This window comes from Rhopilema esculentum, chromosome 6, assembly GCF_057945365.1.
Source record: "Rhopilema esculentum isolate cy_ngs chromosome 6, ASM5794536v1, whole genome shotgun sequence".
In the NCBI taxonomy this organism is placed as follows: Eukaryota; Metazoa; Cnidaria; class Scyphozoa; order Rhizostomeae; family Rhizostomatidae; genus Rhopilema; species Rhopilema esculentum.
Genome location: NC_142820.1, coordinates 14,334,805 through 14,353,620, shown reverse-complemented (window position 1 = coordinate 14,353,620; position 18,816 = coordinate 14,334,805). Strand labels below are relative to the sequence as shown.

Sequence of the window (18,816 nt, the reverse complement as noted above, 5' to 3'; positions counted from 1 at the left end):
ATGCTTGATAAGGCTCCCAGGCATCAAAACAGAATACGCTAGAAAGTCCTTGTATTTTATGGGTACAAAGCTGTTCAACGAACTACCAATTGACCTTAGAAAAACTTAATCCTATAAGCTATACGAGAACTTTTAAAGATATGCTTCATATAAACTTTTTAATATGCATCGATTTTGAAACGATCATTGTAAATGACTTACGTCAGCTTTTAAAAGGTTTTCAGTTTCTTTCATTTCCTGTACAGGAGACATCTTGATAACAGCAAATTTTGTTGAAAAGAACATCCTGTATAAAAGTTAGTTATCATTATTTTTCAATATTTTTGGCTAAAAAAGTGTGCTTTTTCGTTATTTTGATTGGTCCTTTAGAGATTTAGGCTTATATATAACGCCGATACTTTTAACAGTTCATTGTTTTATTTTGGGAATATTTGGCTTTTTAATTAAGTCATTTGTTGTTGTTCACTTCCTTATAGATGCAGGCAGGTCAGTCACTATACTAGTCCTTGATAAACTGCACTACATTAGATACTGGCAGGCTAGTACTATGTCAGTTTTTGCCAAACACATTTACATTTATTGGAAAACTATGCAGGTGTAATATGCGTTGGTGCCATATGCAAAACTGTAACATTGTGAAAATCAATGTGTTTCAAATCATGTGATTTCATTGTTGTGCGATGTTTTTACACGTTATGAAAAACAAATTGAACTTGTTTTTATAGGCATAGAAGGTAAAAACTAAAAAACCAATATGTGAATAAAAGTATAAAATCCAAAACAAAAAAATGAGAAAAAAGGAGATAAAGAGTAGTCACTACCACCTGGTTACAGCCTCAAACTCAGATGGGGGGTGGTTGTGTGTGCCCTTGTTATTCCGAAATTTTTAAAGTTTACATTATAAGAGTAAGGCCTCTGATCAATTTAAGCCCTGGAAACATTCTGGCAAATGACCGGAAGTTGCGTTTCCAGAAGTATGAAAAAATGCACGGTCAGCAAAATTTTGAAATTCGAATTTTTCAAATCTGATGATACTATCGGATTGGAAAGAACATGCAAAACTGAGCAAAAGATATAAAAGGAGCAATGTGATCTTACCGTGGGACAATTTTGTACCGTGATGGTGCGCAAGTTATTACCCTGTCGCGGTTCCAAATTGTTCCGTTTAGCCGTTCCGTTTACGCTGTACCGGTACAACCTAAATTCAATGGTAAAACATTGTTTAAAGGAGGCTTTCTTTCGTCAACCGAGGCAATCAAGGCTTTGACTTGGAGCAATAAAAAATAAGTACGGAGACAAAACTGTTCAGAATCTTCGAAGTGGTCGTCTTTTCTTCTGAATTTTTCTTTTTTTTCCTGCGAAGACGGAGGTAACCATCGCAAATGGCTGCTGAATTAATAGATAAGGAATTTGAAAACGTAGTTTGAATTTACAACAGCCATCTTGACAATTCCCTCGTCTAAAAAATCGTCTAAAATCAAAGCCTCGATTACCTAAAGCAGCCATAAAAAAGACCTCATTGTGAATTCGTGACAGCATCGTCCTGTTCTAAAACGGAACAGTGACGGTTAAAATTCGTTCGCTTTCAAAGCAGGAACAAAACTGTTCCGGATAGCAGAGCAAAACCGTCTCGGCTAGTGTAAACGGAAGGGCGAACCGCGACAGTTTTGTCACGGTTCCAAACTTGCACGGGATAGTGTAAACGGGGTCTTACGTCCATGAGTCTTATCCAAAGCATCCTTTACCATTGAAGATTCTAGTGGATCGAATGTCTTGTCCTGATATCTTTGCAGAGTCTGTTCAGCTTGTTTCAGAGAGGGCTATCTATACCACCTTTGCATACTTTATGTTGACCAGCTGGGATTGCGGTAAGATCTTTTTTAGGTGTCTAGTCGATGCAAAGCCACCTGCTATTTTCCCTTTGTCAGATTTGTAATGTTTGTCCGAGCTCAAAACATCGTCAAATTGTCCTAGGTATTTCCGTTTTACGAACCTATTTTATTCTAGTGCTATCCATATAAAGTGATGGTAGCAATTTCTTTTACCTACAAGCAGTGGCGGACTGGCTCAGAATAAGTAACCGGCCACGAAGAACTGAGGAGGACCCAGGTGGGTGTGGGCTGAAAATAAGGGTGTGGTCAAATAAACACTTTATCATAGTCGATCGATTTCTAAGCAACATAACATATGTAGCAGGAATAGCAAAGTTGAGCTGTTGATTACAAATGGGTGCAGAGTACTATAATTGAAACTTAACATTAAATGATAAAACTTCGGTCTTATTTGGCTTTCAGTAATTTTTGCATGAGACCTTCTCGTAGAAACAAAGTTCATATCTGTAAGAAAACAAAACTCAGATTCATTATAAATAGTAAGTTTAAAATAAAAAAATATATCTGAGATGTGAGAAACTACAAAGGAATGTACACTGTTTCTTTTTGCCGAAGGTGTGGCTCCTATCAAGAATACATTGAACGCCTATTTGATTGTCCAAATTTCTATCAAAAACCCAAAATGGAAAAGACTTCTTTATCCACAAATTAAGCCAAAGTTCTGAAAAATCAACAGAACACTACAAATATTTCTGAAACCAAGGGATTAAATCTGCTCAAAATAATGGTTTGCTTATACGTAGCATCGCACTTTTTGTACCCAGTTACAGGATAACCGCTCCGAAATGGAGATTTAGCCTCCTAGTTATCATTATCAGAAATTCTATGGCAACAGTTGGGGCTGGCAAATGCTTTTGTTTCCAATTTCTATATATTTGTACGAAAATTTCGTATCATAATCTTGATATCATAGCTAAATCGTACCAAAAATATTCCTTTGAATTTTTTGTAATCATCCCCTAAATTGGTTTGCTGTCTATATATCAGACATAAGGCTTGCTTACATAAGATATTGTTCTCATAACTTTTTGGTTTATCTGATCTAGTGAATACGCATTTTGAATCAGCTCTTGCAAAGCAAACACCAATTGCACCAGGGCTTCTGGATTATCCCAAAACATCACATATGCCTCAAATTCATTTCACAGAGAATGGTGTGCAGAGAATTTTGGAAGGTTGAAGTGTGCACAAGGCAGCTAGCCCTGACAGGATTAACCCAAGAATTCTGAAGGAGCTAGCTATGAGCATTGCCCCTGTACTCACATACATATTTCGAAAATCTTATGAAAATGGCACATTGCCAGATGATTGGAGATCAGCTAACGTTGTACCAGTGTTTAAAAAAGGCAAAAAAGCACTAGAAAGCAATTATCGTCCAATTTCACTCACATGTGTTACATGCAAGATTATAGAGCACATAACAACAAGTAATATAATGAACAATGCAGATAACAACGCTATTCTTTATCATCTGCAGCATGGTTTTCGCAGCAAAGGATCATGTGAAACCCAGCTCCTTGAGTTTTATATCAGATCTCATCAAAAACATAAAAGGCAGAAAGCAAACTGATACCTTGATTATGGACTTCTCTAAGGCTTTCGACAAAGTTGAACATGCCATGCTCATTGAAAAGTTGAGGTTTTATGGAATTACAGGTAAAACCAATGAAGGGAACAAAGCCTTTCTCAAAAATAGAAAAAAAAACAATAGTATTGGATGGAGAGATATCATACGAAGCAGTTGTGTCATCAGGGGTCCCACAAGGTTCAGTACTGGGTCCATATCTGTTCTTATTCTATATCAATGACTTATCTGAATCCCACACTTCCACAGTTACGCTATTTGCTGACGATATATCTAGGGGTTGAAAGATCCAGTGAGATGAAATGGGATAAACATATTAATAATACTGCTAATAGAGGAAATAGAACTCTTGGTTTTCTGAAGAGAAATACTAGGCCATACTCTCAAGACCTAAGGTCAAAAGCCTACAAAGTCATCGTTAGACCAACCCTAGAGTATGCTAGTGCAATATGGGATTCCTACACAAAGAAACATATAAATGCCATTGAGATGATCCAACGTAGAGCAGCAAGGTATGTAACAAACAGATACGATAGATATGCCAATGTAACTGAAATGCTGAGAGAACTCCAATGGGACTCACTCGAAGAGAGGAGATGGAGACAGCGATTAGTCATGTTCTACAAGATACATCATAACCAAGTAGAAGTAATAAAAGATGTGTATATCAAGCAGTCATCGAATTTAAGACTATCTATGTATTTTAATAGCCAAGCGTATGAGAAACCAGGGTCTGGCCCGCAATACTACAATTTTTCATTTTTTTCCACGAACAATTAGAGAATAGAATAGGCTCGCCTTTAAGAGCGCTCTTGTAGCATAGTTTTTCCTATCTTTACTTTGGCAAATTTGGATAATTTCAAACTATAGGACAACGGAGCAACCTTTCTTCAATTTAAATTATGACTTTTTTTGGGGAAGGGGGGAGGGGGGTATTTCACATACAGAGCTCTCTCTATGATATGTTGAGCTCTGATATGTCATACGCTTCAAATTTTTCAAGCTTTAAATTTCATCTTGGCATGTGTTGCTGTCCTATGTGTTTTTCCTTTTCCTATTTTTCTTAATTTCTTTTTTCGTTTACATCGACATAACCATCTTCATGAAGTAGACGATTAATCGTATAAAAGTAGAAGGAGTATCATTTCGAAAACCATTTCAAGAAATTGCTATCAGAAGTTGCCTTTCCTTGCATTCCAAGAAACCAGTAATCAGTCCTGTCTCCTTTTTGCATCAACTTTGATTTCTTTTCTGAGAACCTCTTGCAACTCAAAGTTAATTCGTCCTTTATGTGTTATTTTGCTAAGACTTGTCATTTTCTTGACATCTTTTTTGTGTCAATTTTTCATTCCATGAGGTTATCCCTTAACTTGCAAGTGTTTCACACTAAACAGTCAAGCGCAAGCAAAAAACTAGATCATTCGGTAGACGAATCTCTAAGAAGATGCAGCAATCTCTGTTGAAGTATCATTCGCATTGCAATATCTTAATACCATGGCTTAAGTAAAAGAAATAGATAACGCCGAGTTTGTTTTAAAGTTAACTACTGAATTAGAACTCCTTACTTTGTTGCCGGCGTTTGCCCTTGCCACTAGCAAAATTTTAAGTGAACTCTACAGCTAATGCTGTGCACACAAACTGAACATTGGTCTTTGAAAAATCAACATTCCAAAAAATTCCATAATACTAAAAATTTCAAATCCCTTTTAACCTCCAATAACCTACACAAATTATAATTTTTTTTAATTTTGACCCAATCCTTTTTACAACCCCATGCAATGACGCTATATCAAATTCAGTTTTGATGTAATCCATGAAGTTTATCGCTAATAATGGGGCATTGTAAGACCTTATATTCCTAAAATGGGGTCCTTTTTCTGCAAAGATGAAGTCAAAATTTAAAGGGGGCCGATGGGCCGATGGGCCAGTCGGCCATTGGCCTACAAGGATTGTCAATTTTCAAGGACTCGGTTTTCTTGGGGGTGTATACTCGAGTCTATTTATTTTCATCCATTCGAAATTTTTTTCAAAAAGCTCATTCGACAAGAGTGAAACTTTTGTGTCATCTGAATATAGGTTATTTTTTTAGAATTTTAGGGAATTTTCAAAATAAGAATTTTGGGTACAGTATGAAAAACAATAAGCGCAGACAGGATTCCTGGGGCATTCCACATATAACTGACCGAGGGCTCGACTTGTGACCGTTGGACGAGCAGTAACGTCTTCTGTCATTGTCATTCTTTGCAGCAAAATAAAGTTGACTTTCCTTCTTACTAATTGGTTTGCATTTATTTCAGATGCAGTTTGTTTTCATTGTCCTGAGACAGATTAGCAACTGTCTTCCCTGCTAACTTGTTTGGGCTGGTAATTAAGTGGCGGAGGAATATTTCGAATATCATTTTCTGCTACACAAGAAGAGCTATTTATCATAATTTTCTTTTTACGGAGCTCTTCTGGAAAGGAACCGTGCATAAGAACTTGATATGCGCGACGAAAACATCTGCAAGGGTGATATAGATTGGAATAGTAACATGCTTGGGTACAAGAGCTCAGATGCATACCAGATAGCACTATTTAATTGCAACAGCCTGCTATAAACGGGAAAATTCAAGCCTTACGATTTTCTGCTGCCGTCTGCGCCAGTCATAGACTGTGTCAAGGAGGTATTGAATTGATGGTTTTTATTTGAATTAGGTAATCTTCGATGTCCTGCGATGATCACAAACGTAGATCTGCGATGATCACAAACGTAGATCTGCGATTATCACATATATTCCATTTCCAGGTTTACTGAATTGAAATAAAAGAGGACAAGCTCGAAAATAGTGGGCCTTTTGTAGCCCGGATCTCCTTTCTCTGCACACACTCAGTCTGGCATTAACCACTGGGCACACTGGGCACTGTGCCGAGAGACCCTTAGCGCTTAGGGGCCCCAAATTTTATGAAAATCTGTTTCAAGTTGGTTCAATGGTCTGAAAACTTTTCCAAAAAGATTTATCATTCATGATCAAAATCACACACATTTAGAAAAATAAAATTTACTTGAGACTCGTCTACCTATGGAATCGTGGCAGTCTATTCACAAGTCCCTTTCCTTAAATAGAAGAAAAACAATGACGAAATAGATGCAAAGGCTGTAGTAATCTCTTGCTGATAATGGGGTAAGTGTTCACTCTTAACTGCAAAGAATTTTTGCTTTTGGAACTTCTATTCTTTGTCATGATGGAACTTCTATTTTGATCCTTTTTGATGGAACATGCTATGTCAAGAAACGCAGATTCGAGGGACGTTGAAGTCTCAGTCGTGCATTTCTCATTCACTACTGGAGAAGTGGATTAAGTTAAATAATGCATGCTTTGATCAAGAAGTCAAAGTATTGGATAGCTGATTCAGCGCCAGATGTTTCACATACTGACCAGCTAACCTTCGAGGTAAGTATCAAAAGAAATAAGAAAAATCGGTTGAAAAATCTGTGGAATTTACCCTTTAAAAATGGCACGAAGGCCTGCCAGTGAGGAGTGATGAATCAAATTTTAGAAATACGGTATAAACTTGCTTTATGTAAGTGGGGAGAAAAGACAATTGTATGATATTACATTATTCAAAGAAATTAACAAATGTGCATCTCACATTGATTGGTAACACAACGGATAATTAAAAGTTGTGCACCCTTATCTTATATTTCATACAACATTTTACAAAACCTTAAATTTCTGAAAAGAGCACAGCAGTGTTCAGAATCATATCAAGGCAGGGACGTCCAGATAGGGGCCCGATGCGACTTTGCTTACACTTAAATATTGCATTGCTTTTTAGATTCTATTGGCTCCCTATATGTAAAAAATCTCTTGGGTGGTGCACTAAGGGTAGTAAGTTGACAACACAAAAATCCAAAACTTAGCAAAGGCGCAAGAACATCTGGAATAACCAAATAAAAGTTACATTAAATAAGGTCGCGTGTTATGTGTAAATATTCTGACACAAATTATCATGAAGATTGTTTACGTCTTTATATTTTTATAAATAAGGTTTCTTTTTGCAATGAGCTAGGTTTTGTTTATATTGCTCTATCTTCATACAAATGTGGCTCCTTCCGCGAGGGATAGATATTTCCTCTGCTTCTTCGACGTTCACGATGCTCGCACTACTTATTACAATTATTGTTCTCTCTACAAATTTGAAAGGCCGTAATGCAGAAATCATGATTATGTTTATCTACTGCAATGGTTCTGCACATTTCGTCATGCGTGTAGCAATCGTTACACGCCTGCACATTTTCTCTCTTATTCAGAATAAAGGACACTTCTGACTCGTCTTCCATACTTTTTGAGGTGCATTTCTTTAAAAACTCATCTTTCTCGTTATTGCATGCAAAGATTTCTCCATAAGAAAAACTTTCCAGGACACACTGAGCGAAAGAATCCAAAAGGATTCTCCCACACGACTTCTTACTGTCTAACGAGGGAAAGAAACATTTTGGGAAAGTAGCCACATACTGTTTTGCACAAGCCAGTCGTCCTTTCTCGGTTACAGCCAATTCTTTGCGGCACAGAGTATAAGCATCGTGGCTTTTTTTCTTGCACGGTGAAACATATTTCGACACTGTTGTTGAATCCATTTTTGCACGATGGAGATCAACGGCAGAAACGATAGCTGACAAACTGATCAGCACGAGGAATACCAATCCTATGGATAATTAAGACTCTTAGAAAATATGCCATTTAAGATGATTTTTTTGAAGATTGACTACGTATTGTAAGTTAAATTTTAAATTCAACAGGTTATAAAATGCAATAAAATATCTGCATGAACATACGCTCTGTTTCTTTTGATTTCAAGAATATTAAGGCAGCCATATAATGAATATTGCAGCAGCCATTTAATAAATATTATGCCAGCGATTTCATGAATATTACGGCAACCATTCAATAGATATTATGGCAGCGATTTAATGAATAATACGGCAGCGAGTTAATGAATATTACGGCAGCGATTTCATGAATATCACGGCAGCCATATAATGAATATTGCAGCAGCGATTTCATGAATATTACGGCAGCTATTTAATGAATATTACGGCAGTGATTTAATGAATATTACGGCAGTGATTTCAATTTTATTTTTGAGGATGTGATCTTACAAAAGGCACGGTTTAGACAGACTGTATAGTTTCAAGAAAATGTATAGTTTCAAGAAAACTATTTCTAACTGTTTTCTTTCACTTTTATTTTATTGCAAATTTTCAACGTTATTTTACATAGGTTTTGAATATTGTAAATAGGGTTTTATAGTTTAATTTAATTAACAGCTTTTATTAAGTATCTTTTGTTATCAATGTTTTTATCGGAGGGCCCCTTGAAAGCCAGCTTGTTGAAGGGTAACCCTCGTTAAAAGAGTAAAATATAAAATGTGAAATATGATATATAGAAAGTGCTAAACATTTATGTTTACGGTACATCTTACTGTAATCATCATTCTTTAAACCCTCTGCAAATACTAAAATCTACCAAAGCTCAAAGTTTTCCCACAGAAAGTTCAGGGGCGGATAATCGATGAGGATTGGGGTGGTTGTTGGATTTAATGCCTTAACCTCCAGGTGACTGGAATATGCTGAAAAACGTCACAGGGTCATCGTCTATTAGCCAATGATGTGCAAAATCTTTTAAATACGGTCGTGATGCATTTATTCCTTGCAAAATGTGACAACAGGCAATAATTGAATGAAATCAAAATCGAAATCTTAATTATATAGCTGCAAATACGTATTTTGGTAACTTGAATAAAAGTAAAGAAGCGATTGCAAAACATGACTTGAAACTTAAAGGAGCCATTATTCAATTACAAAAACTTTTTGACCACTTTTTTGCGTTATTTGAGAACACGACTGAGATCTACCTGTTAGTTGCCCCTTGAATGGATCTTGTTTTACTTACTTTAAAAAACGCGTCTGTAAACATATATCAAATGTACATATAGATATCATTGTCGTTAGATAATTATATCGATTAGCTGTAATGTAGCTACTTATATATTTTACGCCTACTTTAAAGAAATCGATAATAAAAATAATAATGAAAACATTTTTATTTTATATTCTTCTACTTACAACAGTAACCTCACTTTACAGGTAATTACTATCGGCTAGCCTGGTAACAAGTTTACTAATTTTACAAAGTTATAACATTCAAATAAAATCATATGAGTGCAAAGAATCTTTAGAAGGAAAGCAGTTCAGGGTTTGTCCAAGTCTTATTGGGCATACAGAATATATAATAGGATGTGCGTATAATTATTGCTGACAGTTTTTCAATTATAAAATTACGGTGTTGGTAGTCAAGTTTTAGTTCGTCACACATATCGATGAAAGAATCACAGGAGTTACCAAAGATACCGAGACAGCTGATAGATAGATTAACAAAGTTTATCTATCTATCTTTTTTGAACTTAGGGCGTAGTTCCTTTAGAAGGGAACGGTACTTCTCAGCTTTACGCGAAGCGTTAATATCCAGGTTAGTCTCGAACCCAACAGTTAATTCGAAGACATACAGACACTTGAAAGCAGTTTTGATAAGCATGTCGGGACGGAACGAATCGCCAGTTATGATACATGGTGATAAATAAGCGGGAATGTCAGCATATATGAATACATCTCGGATACAATGAAATGAATAATAATAATAATAATAATAATAATAATAATAATAATAATGGAAACATTTCATTTTCAATTTAACTTAAACTACAATTACAAATCCCAATATTACAGGGTAATTTGCAATTGGCTAGCCTGGTTTTACAAGAAAATACTATAACAATCGTAAATTAAAAGGAAAAACTGAGAAAAAAAAATAAAATAACCAAAGCTAAAAAGAATGTAATTCCGGATTTGTCCATTGTTTATTTTTGCAACAAAATATGTAGAACGTAGTACGGATGGCAATGGTGGAGAGTTTAGAAATGAGATACCGTTTTTGTTGCTGATCGATGGAGAGAGAGTCACACATTTTGAAGAATGAATTACAGGAATTGCCGAAGATGCCAAGAGAGCTCATAGAAAGATTAAAAAAGGAGACACACTTGAATTGCCTCTGAAAACCAGATAAGAGAGGAGCATACTTGCTGTGTTTTCTTGTAGCATTTGTGTCAAGATTGGATTCGAAGCCAACAGTTAGCTCTGTAGAGGTAATTGTTGTTATTCCTCAAGAGAAGATCAGGGCGAAGGTTTTCTCCAGTTATGATTGATGGTGAAAAAAAACCGGGTATATCAGCGTAGATGGTAGATTCATTGACAGGGTTTCTGGCAGAAAACAGAAAGAACAGTCAGAGGTCTGGCTCAAGTTCCACTTTTTCAAGTTTTTCTGTGTACCAAGGGTATTGTTTAGGTACCTTATGGTGAAATTGAAAATATTCTGAGGCATGCTACTTTGCACCTTGGACCAAAGTTTGTTTATTTGTGGAAGATCCTAGTTAAAAAGATGTGATAATAAAGATCCTTGGGAAGTTAGAGTGTTTTGCAGACGATCTTTATGTTCTTGCTGGACAGCCTTTAATGCTTCTTTCGTGTTCCTACATATATCATATTGTATATTTGTGCTACTGCTGGTAATTTTCCATAAAGAACGAATGTTATCGTTTGGTGAAGATTTCAATGCGTTGCTTAAAATACTTTGACACTGTAGGAATTTGGCGGATGGTAAAGTTAGGCTGAGTACAAACTGGTCTTCTTGAAAAAATAATGCTACTCAAGGTAGCACTTATTGGGAGGTCGAGCCACTGGCGGATGTATTTGGATACGAGGCTGTCAAGATTCTCGACAACCCACGTCTTCGAAAGATCTGCTACAGTAAGGTTCCAAGAGATTTTAGAAAGAACTAAGTTGTGATAAAGAAGCAGCTTATTTTTTTCATGAAGAGAGTGGGAATCGATTTATTTGAGCATGTTGCACAGTGGTGATAAAAGATAAGATTTATGTTCTTGGTTTGTCATTTCAAAGTCAAATTGACGACCGAGGTACTTGAAAGAGTTTCCATTCGAGACAGATGGGATAGATTTGTTGTTTATGAAAAGCTTAGGTTGATACTGAAGAGAACGTGTGGAAAACTTCTTTTTTCCAAAAGTGATGCATTTATCGACACGTATGATCATGCTAGCCCATTGGCACCAGCGAGTGAAACAATTCAGTAGAAGTTGGTTTTCTTTCTCATTGCTGGTGATAACGACAGCATCGTCTGCGAATTGAAACCAATGGACTGGTTGAAACATACGGTCGTTCTGATCATGTGGGGAGAAACCTAACTGTTTGTATTTTTCAGCTTTTATGTACTGTATGAATGTGTTGAAGCATAGATTAAATAGTAGAGGACTGAGGCAGTCGCCTTGAAGAACACCGCGACGGACTAGAATAGCAGGAGTATTATAGTGGCTTGTGATGATAGAGGTTTTAAAATCGGTGTAAAGGCTAGAGATAAGAAGCTGTATGTTGTCAGGGATGTGATGATAAGACAGTATAGTGGGTATCAAATTATGATGTACTTCGCCAAAGGCATTTTTGAGATCAAGAAGAGTAACAACCAGCAAGCGCTATATTGTACATGCTTTACGTTTTGTACGTTTTGTACATGTACAAAATAAAAATAATAATAATAATAATAATAATAATTAGTTAAAGGCTGGATCCATTCAAAACAGGTAAAGAAGAAAAAGACTTTTCAAATAAATTTTCATCTGCTATCATTCTAAAGGAGCTGTTGAGTTTTCTTATATTTCAAAGAATTAATCAGTTGGGCAGAAAACCTGAAATACACTGGTGAATATTGCCAGTTGAGCCTGTGTAGACCTTCCTAAACTCTAAGGCAGAGCGTCTCTTCAATCGGATCTGTTAATTTTAAGAGGGTCTTGTTCGAGGCTGCATAACTCCATGGCAAATCTCTAAATATTCCCCGAGTCGTAAGACCCTAATGTTTCTAAAATCTCACATCCTTTTTTGCATCCATGTATTGCCACCACTCTGTTGGGATTTCCATTCATGCCAGCTCGTTTAATATAGCAGTTCAGCAAATTCTTGTTGTTGATTCATAGAGTTGCTTGCGTAAATAATGTTTGTGCAGGTTTTGGGCTGGCCTCAGGCTAATCATTGGCTGACTCAAGCTATTCACCGGTGCAAACGAACAACTTAATGACATTTATTAATCCGTGAAGACATTTTATTCATAAAAATATTTGACGTAAAGTTTGTATCCTATTTTTCTAAATGCCGATTGGTAGAAATATCTAGTTTGCGTAGATTAATAGTATATAAAACGTCAGACTGAAAGGTAAGAGGCAACAGAAGATAGAGATATAAATAATAAGTATCGAGGTCTACGGAGTACTATGAAGAATGATTGGGTACAATTGTAGTGTCTGCTTTGGTGCTTTCTTGGCATTTTAACATCAAACCACTAGAAAAACGATGCACAGTTTGTAAAATTTCAATCCCAAAGAGGCGTTTGAAAAGAGAGGCATTGTCTTTCATAACTTTCAATTTTGTTTTTCATAACTTTCATAACGCTCTAAAGACTCAAGCCCAATCTTCTCAATTTTTGCACTTAAAATTATGGACTCTGGTACCTCGGCAAATTGCACGCAAACACAATTCTTGGACCAATCAATAAAAGGAAGCTGCCAAGGTTTTAAAACACAATTTTATCAGGAGAATCTTTTCTAAACCTGGTTTTAATGACTTTAACGTCACAAAATCAATCAGATAACCAAGAAATGCCAGCTTGTATAGTCCAAATACATCGTACAAACAGACGTCACCTCTTAATTGGTTTTATTTATCATTATATATTTTGAAAAGGTTTGGCTTTCACAAAAATACTTTGCTGCGCAGACCTCTTTAATTTCAGCTGTTGTTCTAGGGAGTTTGATAGTTTGATAGGAGGAATTATTTGGTTAAAAAACTCAACTCACTTTATTCGCCATTGAACTTTTTCGAAACGCAGGATGCAAACTTGCAAAGTTAAGAGTAAGAAGTAAACCAGAGAAAACTAGCCATGTGTGAATTAGCCACTAATAGCAATTACCCTCATCATACCTAGCAAGGTTGTATAGAACCTTATTTGAAAACGAGAAAAACAGAGGAGGCAAACCACCACCCTCCACCCACCGCCTACTTAAAAGGCAATCAAATCGAATCAAATCATGCTCTATAGATCGATTTTCACCTGCCGAAATTTATGGTTTTGACTCACGACACTTATAAAACTTAATGACAGCACTTCAACCTTTGTGAAACAGAATTGTACCAAATTGAGCAACTCGATGCATTATACGTTTTTTATTTAAAAAAACTTAGATCGGCACGAAGCACTAAGTTTCTTAATTTGCCATCCAAATTTGGAGTTTTTGTACTAAAAGTTTCTTTGTTGGTTTCTTATATTTGGGACCTAGAATTCCTTAAGTGTTTTGACGTTTTTTAATCTTGTAAGGGTATAAACGCAGATCGTCACGAAAAAACACATGCGGGTCCAATTTAAAAAATATGTTTTGGGAACCCAAGTAAAAAGTTATGATCTCTTTTTATTAAAAATGCAAATTTTACAGTCTCTTTATTTCTCTTCAGCCTAGTACTATTCTCTAATAAACTAGTTTTTTCTATTTAAAAAACACTTGCTTTGATGTCTGTTGCTTCCGTCTGTTGCTTTCACGATATCTTCATACATAGAATCAGGAAAGTGTTGAAACAAGAACGAATAGAACTCTTTGTCCGCGAGTTATTTGTCTTAAACTATGTATATGCTTTCAGTCATTTCGTTTCGTACACAGAGCAAGTATTCCTTACCGATTGAAATGATTAAAAGGTGTTCCTTCCGCGGTATTTTGCCGGCTATGAGTCATGTTATTGATACGAAAGAAATTCGATGACGCTAGCAAAGTGAAACAATATAGAATACGGACTTGAAAAGAAGCAGTCACTGATGAAGTTCACTTGTTAATAAGATAATCACTTCGAAACTAATTATTTTTAAAATCAAGAAGAGCAATGAAATATTTACATTGACGGTTTAAGCTTCCAAACTGAGGAAGCATTAAACCCGTTGAATAAATGGTTTGGAAAAAACGAAAATGGCAAGTGAATATAATTTTCAGGCTAGAAATCTTGTATTCGTAATTTTTAAGGAGTGACCATTATCAGTTGAGGAAACAACTAATGCAAGGGCTGTTTCCTAGAGACAAATGTCTTAAGTAGATACCTTGAAAATTTGAATCGCGAAGTACAGTTTTCATATAATTCAAATGTGGAATGCATGCGATAACTGATTCGATAGCCAAAACTTACAAGTTGCTACAGAGCCAGTATTAATTTAAAACAGGCATCTGTTTTACATAATTTTGTCAAGCGACGAACACACTAGTTTTCTCTAGCGTCAACCTTGTTTTTCTTACTGGTACGACATGTTGATATTTTGTACGATATCTTGTACGACAAATTCGGTGCGACATATGATCAATATTCCGGCACCTTTTCGTAAGGTATCTTCGTCACATTTTCAAACGCAGTTACAAAAAGAGCAAACTAGCGTCTTGTTCATCCATCCAGTCGTGTCTTTTAATACAACAGTCACATAATGTAGATGCATCAAAAATAAAACTAAATTTGTAAATTAAGATGGGGTTGAAAAATTGCTATACAAACCCATTTTTAGAAAATGTGTTTTGAACTGGATTATTTCAGAAGTGACAGCAAATACCCAGTTGCCTGCGTTGTAAGACTCTGTTGTCGACTTGAATGTTACCACTTATAACTGATAAAACGGTTGCTTTGGATTCTTTATATAGCAGGCATTTCCGATGTAATGACCAAGGGCGTAACCGACGAAACCAGACGACGGTTTTGACAGCAACTTTGCCAGAATCAAAATATTCCACGTGCCGAGGACGAATTTCCCTGCAGTCTGTTTAGACTGACAAAACACAATGGTTTCTAATCGGCAAACACGGAAACCATTTGAGCGATGCGTTATATTGAAAACATCTTTTCCTTTCCTTTGCTTTCCTTTGTTAGGTCCACTTTGTTATTCAACCACGCGTAGAAGTCATCGAAATTCAAACAAAACGAATAAGTTTTATCCGCGATTGATAGCGATGTCCAACACAAAGCAAACATGCTTAATGAGCGTTCCCACTCAAGAAAACATGCTCAAAGTAATGGGATTGCACACTCATCTAATTTCAAACAATGGATTAATCAAACCGTGAATTGTTGCGGTCTACCATTTTCTCTCAGTCAATTTTAATACCAATGACGTCAGACATGTCTAGAGGGGGCGAACTGCATCAACCGTTGGCAATTGGCTGTATATTTTCTGAAAAATTGTTTTCCAGAAGCATTATTGTTCTTTTGATGTACATATAATCCAATAAAAAGTTACAGTACATATTACTGTCTACACTTTACAATATTTTACAATAAAATACAATAAGAACTACTCCACAATACTACTGGGACGAAAACTCCCGGAGAGAAAAAGGTTGTTGCTACCCCAATACTGAACAGACTTTATCCTTTCCATAAAAAGGTATTCTGACTGAGTTGGCACATTTTAGCCGGGATATGGTATATAACATCTATGGCTATGGAGATGTTATGTTATGGGTGATGTCTGACTTAGAGCTTGTTCACTTAAAGTATGCCTTGGAAGATATTTGTTGTCCAATTTTGCTTATATTTGGCTGTCAATTATTCTAAGCAACTAAGTTCGAGAAAAGTACTCATTTTCTTAATTTTTGGTTTGCTAAAACTTTTACATGTTTGTTAAATGCCAGTTTGAATAAATACCTTACAAAATAGCGTACGTTAACAGAGGACAGAAAACACAGTTGGTTTCATTCTATATTTTATGGAAATAGGTAATTTAATCAATTTAAAAAAGTTACTTCCAGTCGATGTTTACCAGATGGAGTCTGAGACTACCAAGTACTGTGGGTTCCTAGTTTTTACCACTAATTAGTTTTTTAAAGACGGTTTCTTATAAAAAATATGCGTGTGCTAAAGTTTTTGTCTGACAAGGCGGGTTCAAATGGTCACTCTTTCTTATTCATGATTTCGTAATGAAACGCATCAATGAAAAACCCTATCTAGTGCTAATTAAACTCGATCTAGTTTGTTCTCAAAGTCGTTTATATTAATAAAAGAAGGAATGAGAGGGCAGTTTGGGTTGAGTTATGGAAATTTGCTTGTCTGAAAATATAAGATTAATTGCATAATGTGTGTGTATGTTATTGCATAAATCATGCTTAAATAAACCTTGCTAACAAAAAATTATAACTTTTAACAATTATTTTCTTTTTACTTAGTAAATGTTACAAAGGTTCTTGTGACCATTGGAACATTTCGTTTTCAAGACAGGAACTCCATAAACTAAATACTAAAAGAAATAATCTTTAAGTCCTTACTTATGTTTATTCAGAAGCCAATCCAAATTTAGTTCAGATAATTTCTCTTGGTGCTCGTTGATTCATCTCCTTCGCCTACATATTCCCAAGAATAACAATCAGGCACATATTTGTACTTTTACTTCAAGAGAAAGTTGGTATAAAATGATTTCTGTTCGTATTTCCTCTAAATATTTTCAAGTCTAATCTTTAAACTCGTGAGCTAATGCTGAAATCGTTTTTATAATTGCGAAAAATAAATTGTTTTGAGCTATCTAACTATAACAGAAGTAAATATTTTGCTCCCAAACATATTTTCCTATGCAAAATTTCAGACTCCATTATATCAACCCAGATAATTGCCATGTGAGCAAATGTCATTTTAAAAATTCGATTGCCCCTGAGTGAGGAGACAAAAATAAAGGTCGCCCAAGAAAGAATTCCGGATACAAACACACCTAAGATGCTCTGTTCATTTTGAACCCCCTGAAAAAAGCTGTGCAAATACGTTTCAATTAGTCAAGTCCCCTCATTTAAAACTTCTCCACGGTTATCCCCAAGATTTTTTGCTTCTTCTAAACCCCAGACAAAGTTTTGGAAATAAATTTCTGTTAGGCCTTGTCTATTTAATTCCATTTTTTTGAAATATAGAAAAATAGATCGGAAGACCAAGTCCGTGAACAGCACAAAGTTTTCACAGGTGCGCAACACGCCATTGTCATGATCTTAATAACGGGTTGAACAAAAAATTAATCCAGCAACGTTGTTAGAGAGCTTTACGTCCAGTACCTTCACAAGAGCGCCAAATGGATTCAGAAGATAAGGAACTTTGCAGTGGCGGACTAGCAGGCATGCTAAGTTGCGATCGCAACCCGGGCCCTCTCAACTTCATAATAACCGGGCCCTCCGTAGATAAATTCGAGAAAATAGCCCAGTTAATTTCAAAGATATCTATGTTCAAGAGAATACAAGTCGCAGAAATGAAGATAAAATCCTTAGAAAGAAAACATTTCAGTATTCCTTACCAGGGGCTTTGTGGCTAGAAGGGACACCAGGAAATTTCTCGGTGGGCCCCTTTCAAGTGAGTTTATAAAATCCAAGGAAATATCTAATATGGACAAAATCTTTGGTGAGAAAAAGCCTCACTTACATTTATACTCAAGTTCACAGTTCAGAATTAGAGGAGGTCAACATTTGCAAACAGGCAACTGTGAAAGAGATGAGTAGAATATGAACAGGGCTCCTGAGAGGGGGCAAGGAGGGGCAAACTGTCCCAGGGCCTCGAGGTCTATGGGTCCTCTTAAAGGCAGTCTGTTTCCTATTGTGCTCAATTTTATTTTCATGGGAGTGAAATTCACGCACCGTTGAGCTTGATCGATAATTAAACGATTTAAACCAATCAGAGACAACTTCGATTCCGGAGCTTTTGAATCAAATGGCCGTTGTAATGAAGCTGTGGGTAGAAAAAATTTGTTTTCTGTTTGGTTTGTGCGACAGGTAAGCTAACAGCAAAAAAGAAGTGCTTCCATTATCATCCTTCATTTCCAGTAATTAAATCTTCTTGCCATTCCCCATAGCTTTTTGCTCGCAGTTTCAAATGTCGACCACTACCGCAGCTAGGCCAGCCAAAGCAAGCATCGTAATCCGTTATCCGTTAAGGCGGGAAGACCTATTGTTCATATTAGCCAATCATTGAGGGGACAGACGCAACAAAGTATGCCTAAAAATTTGTAAAACGAGGTAAACTACTGTTAAATACATTCTGAAACGTGTTTCAAGCTACTTTAAAGGGCGTGGCCGGAAAAATTTTCTGCGAAGCGAGCTCGCAGTGCATATAAGTGTTGTGTTGCAATTTTGTTAGTATCAACTGTACAATACAGCATTGGATTTTTTCCTCATTTTTTGCAGTCTCAAAGTAAC

At 36.1% G+C, this 18,816-nt stretch overlaps 1 protein-coding gene across 1 annotated transcript; it reads right to left on the bottom strand.

The window, feature by feature from the left end:
* Window positions 1-7,374: 7,374 nt before the first annotated feature.
* LOC135686039 (uncharacterized) lies at window positions 7,375-15,559 on the bottom strand. The gene is made up of 2 exons (XM_089108861.1): window positions 15,158-15,559; window positions 7,375-8,163 (listed from the first exon to the last, which is right to left on the bottom strand). Exons 1-2 carry the CDS (start codon window positions 15,159-15,161, stop codon window positions 7,622-7,624), a joined length of 546 nt encoding a protein of 181 aa, XP_088964987.1. The 5' UTR covers window positions 15,162-15,559; the 3' UTR covers window positions 7,375-7,621.
* Window positions 15,560-18,816: the final 3,257 nt, after the last annotated feature.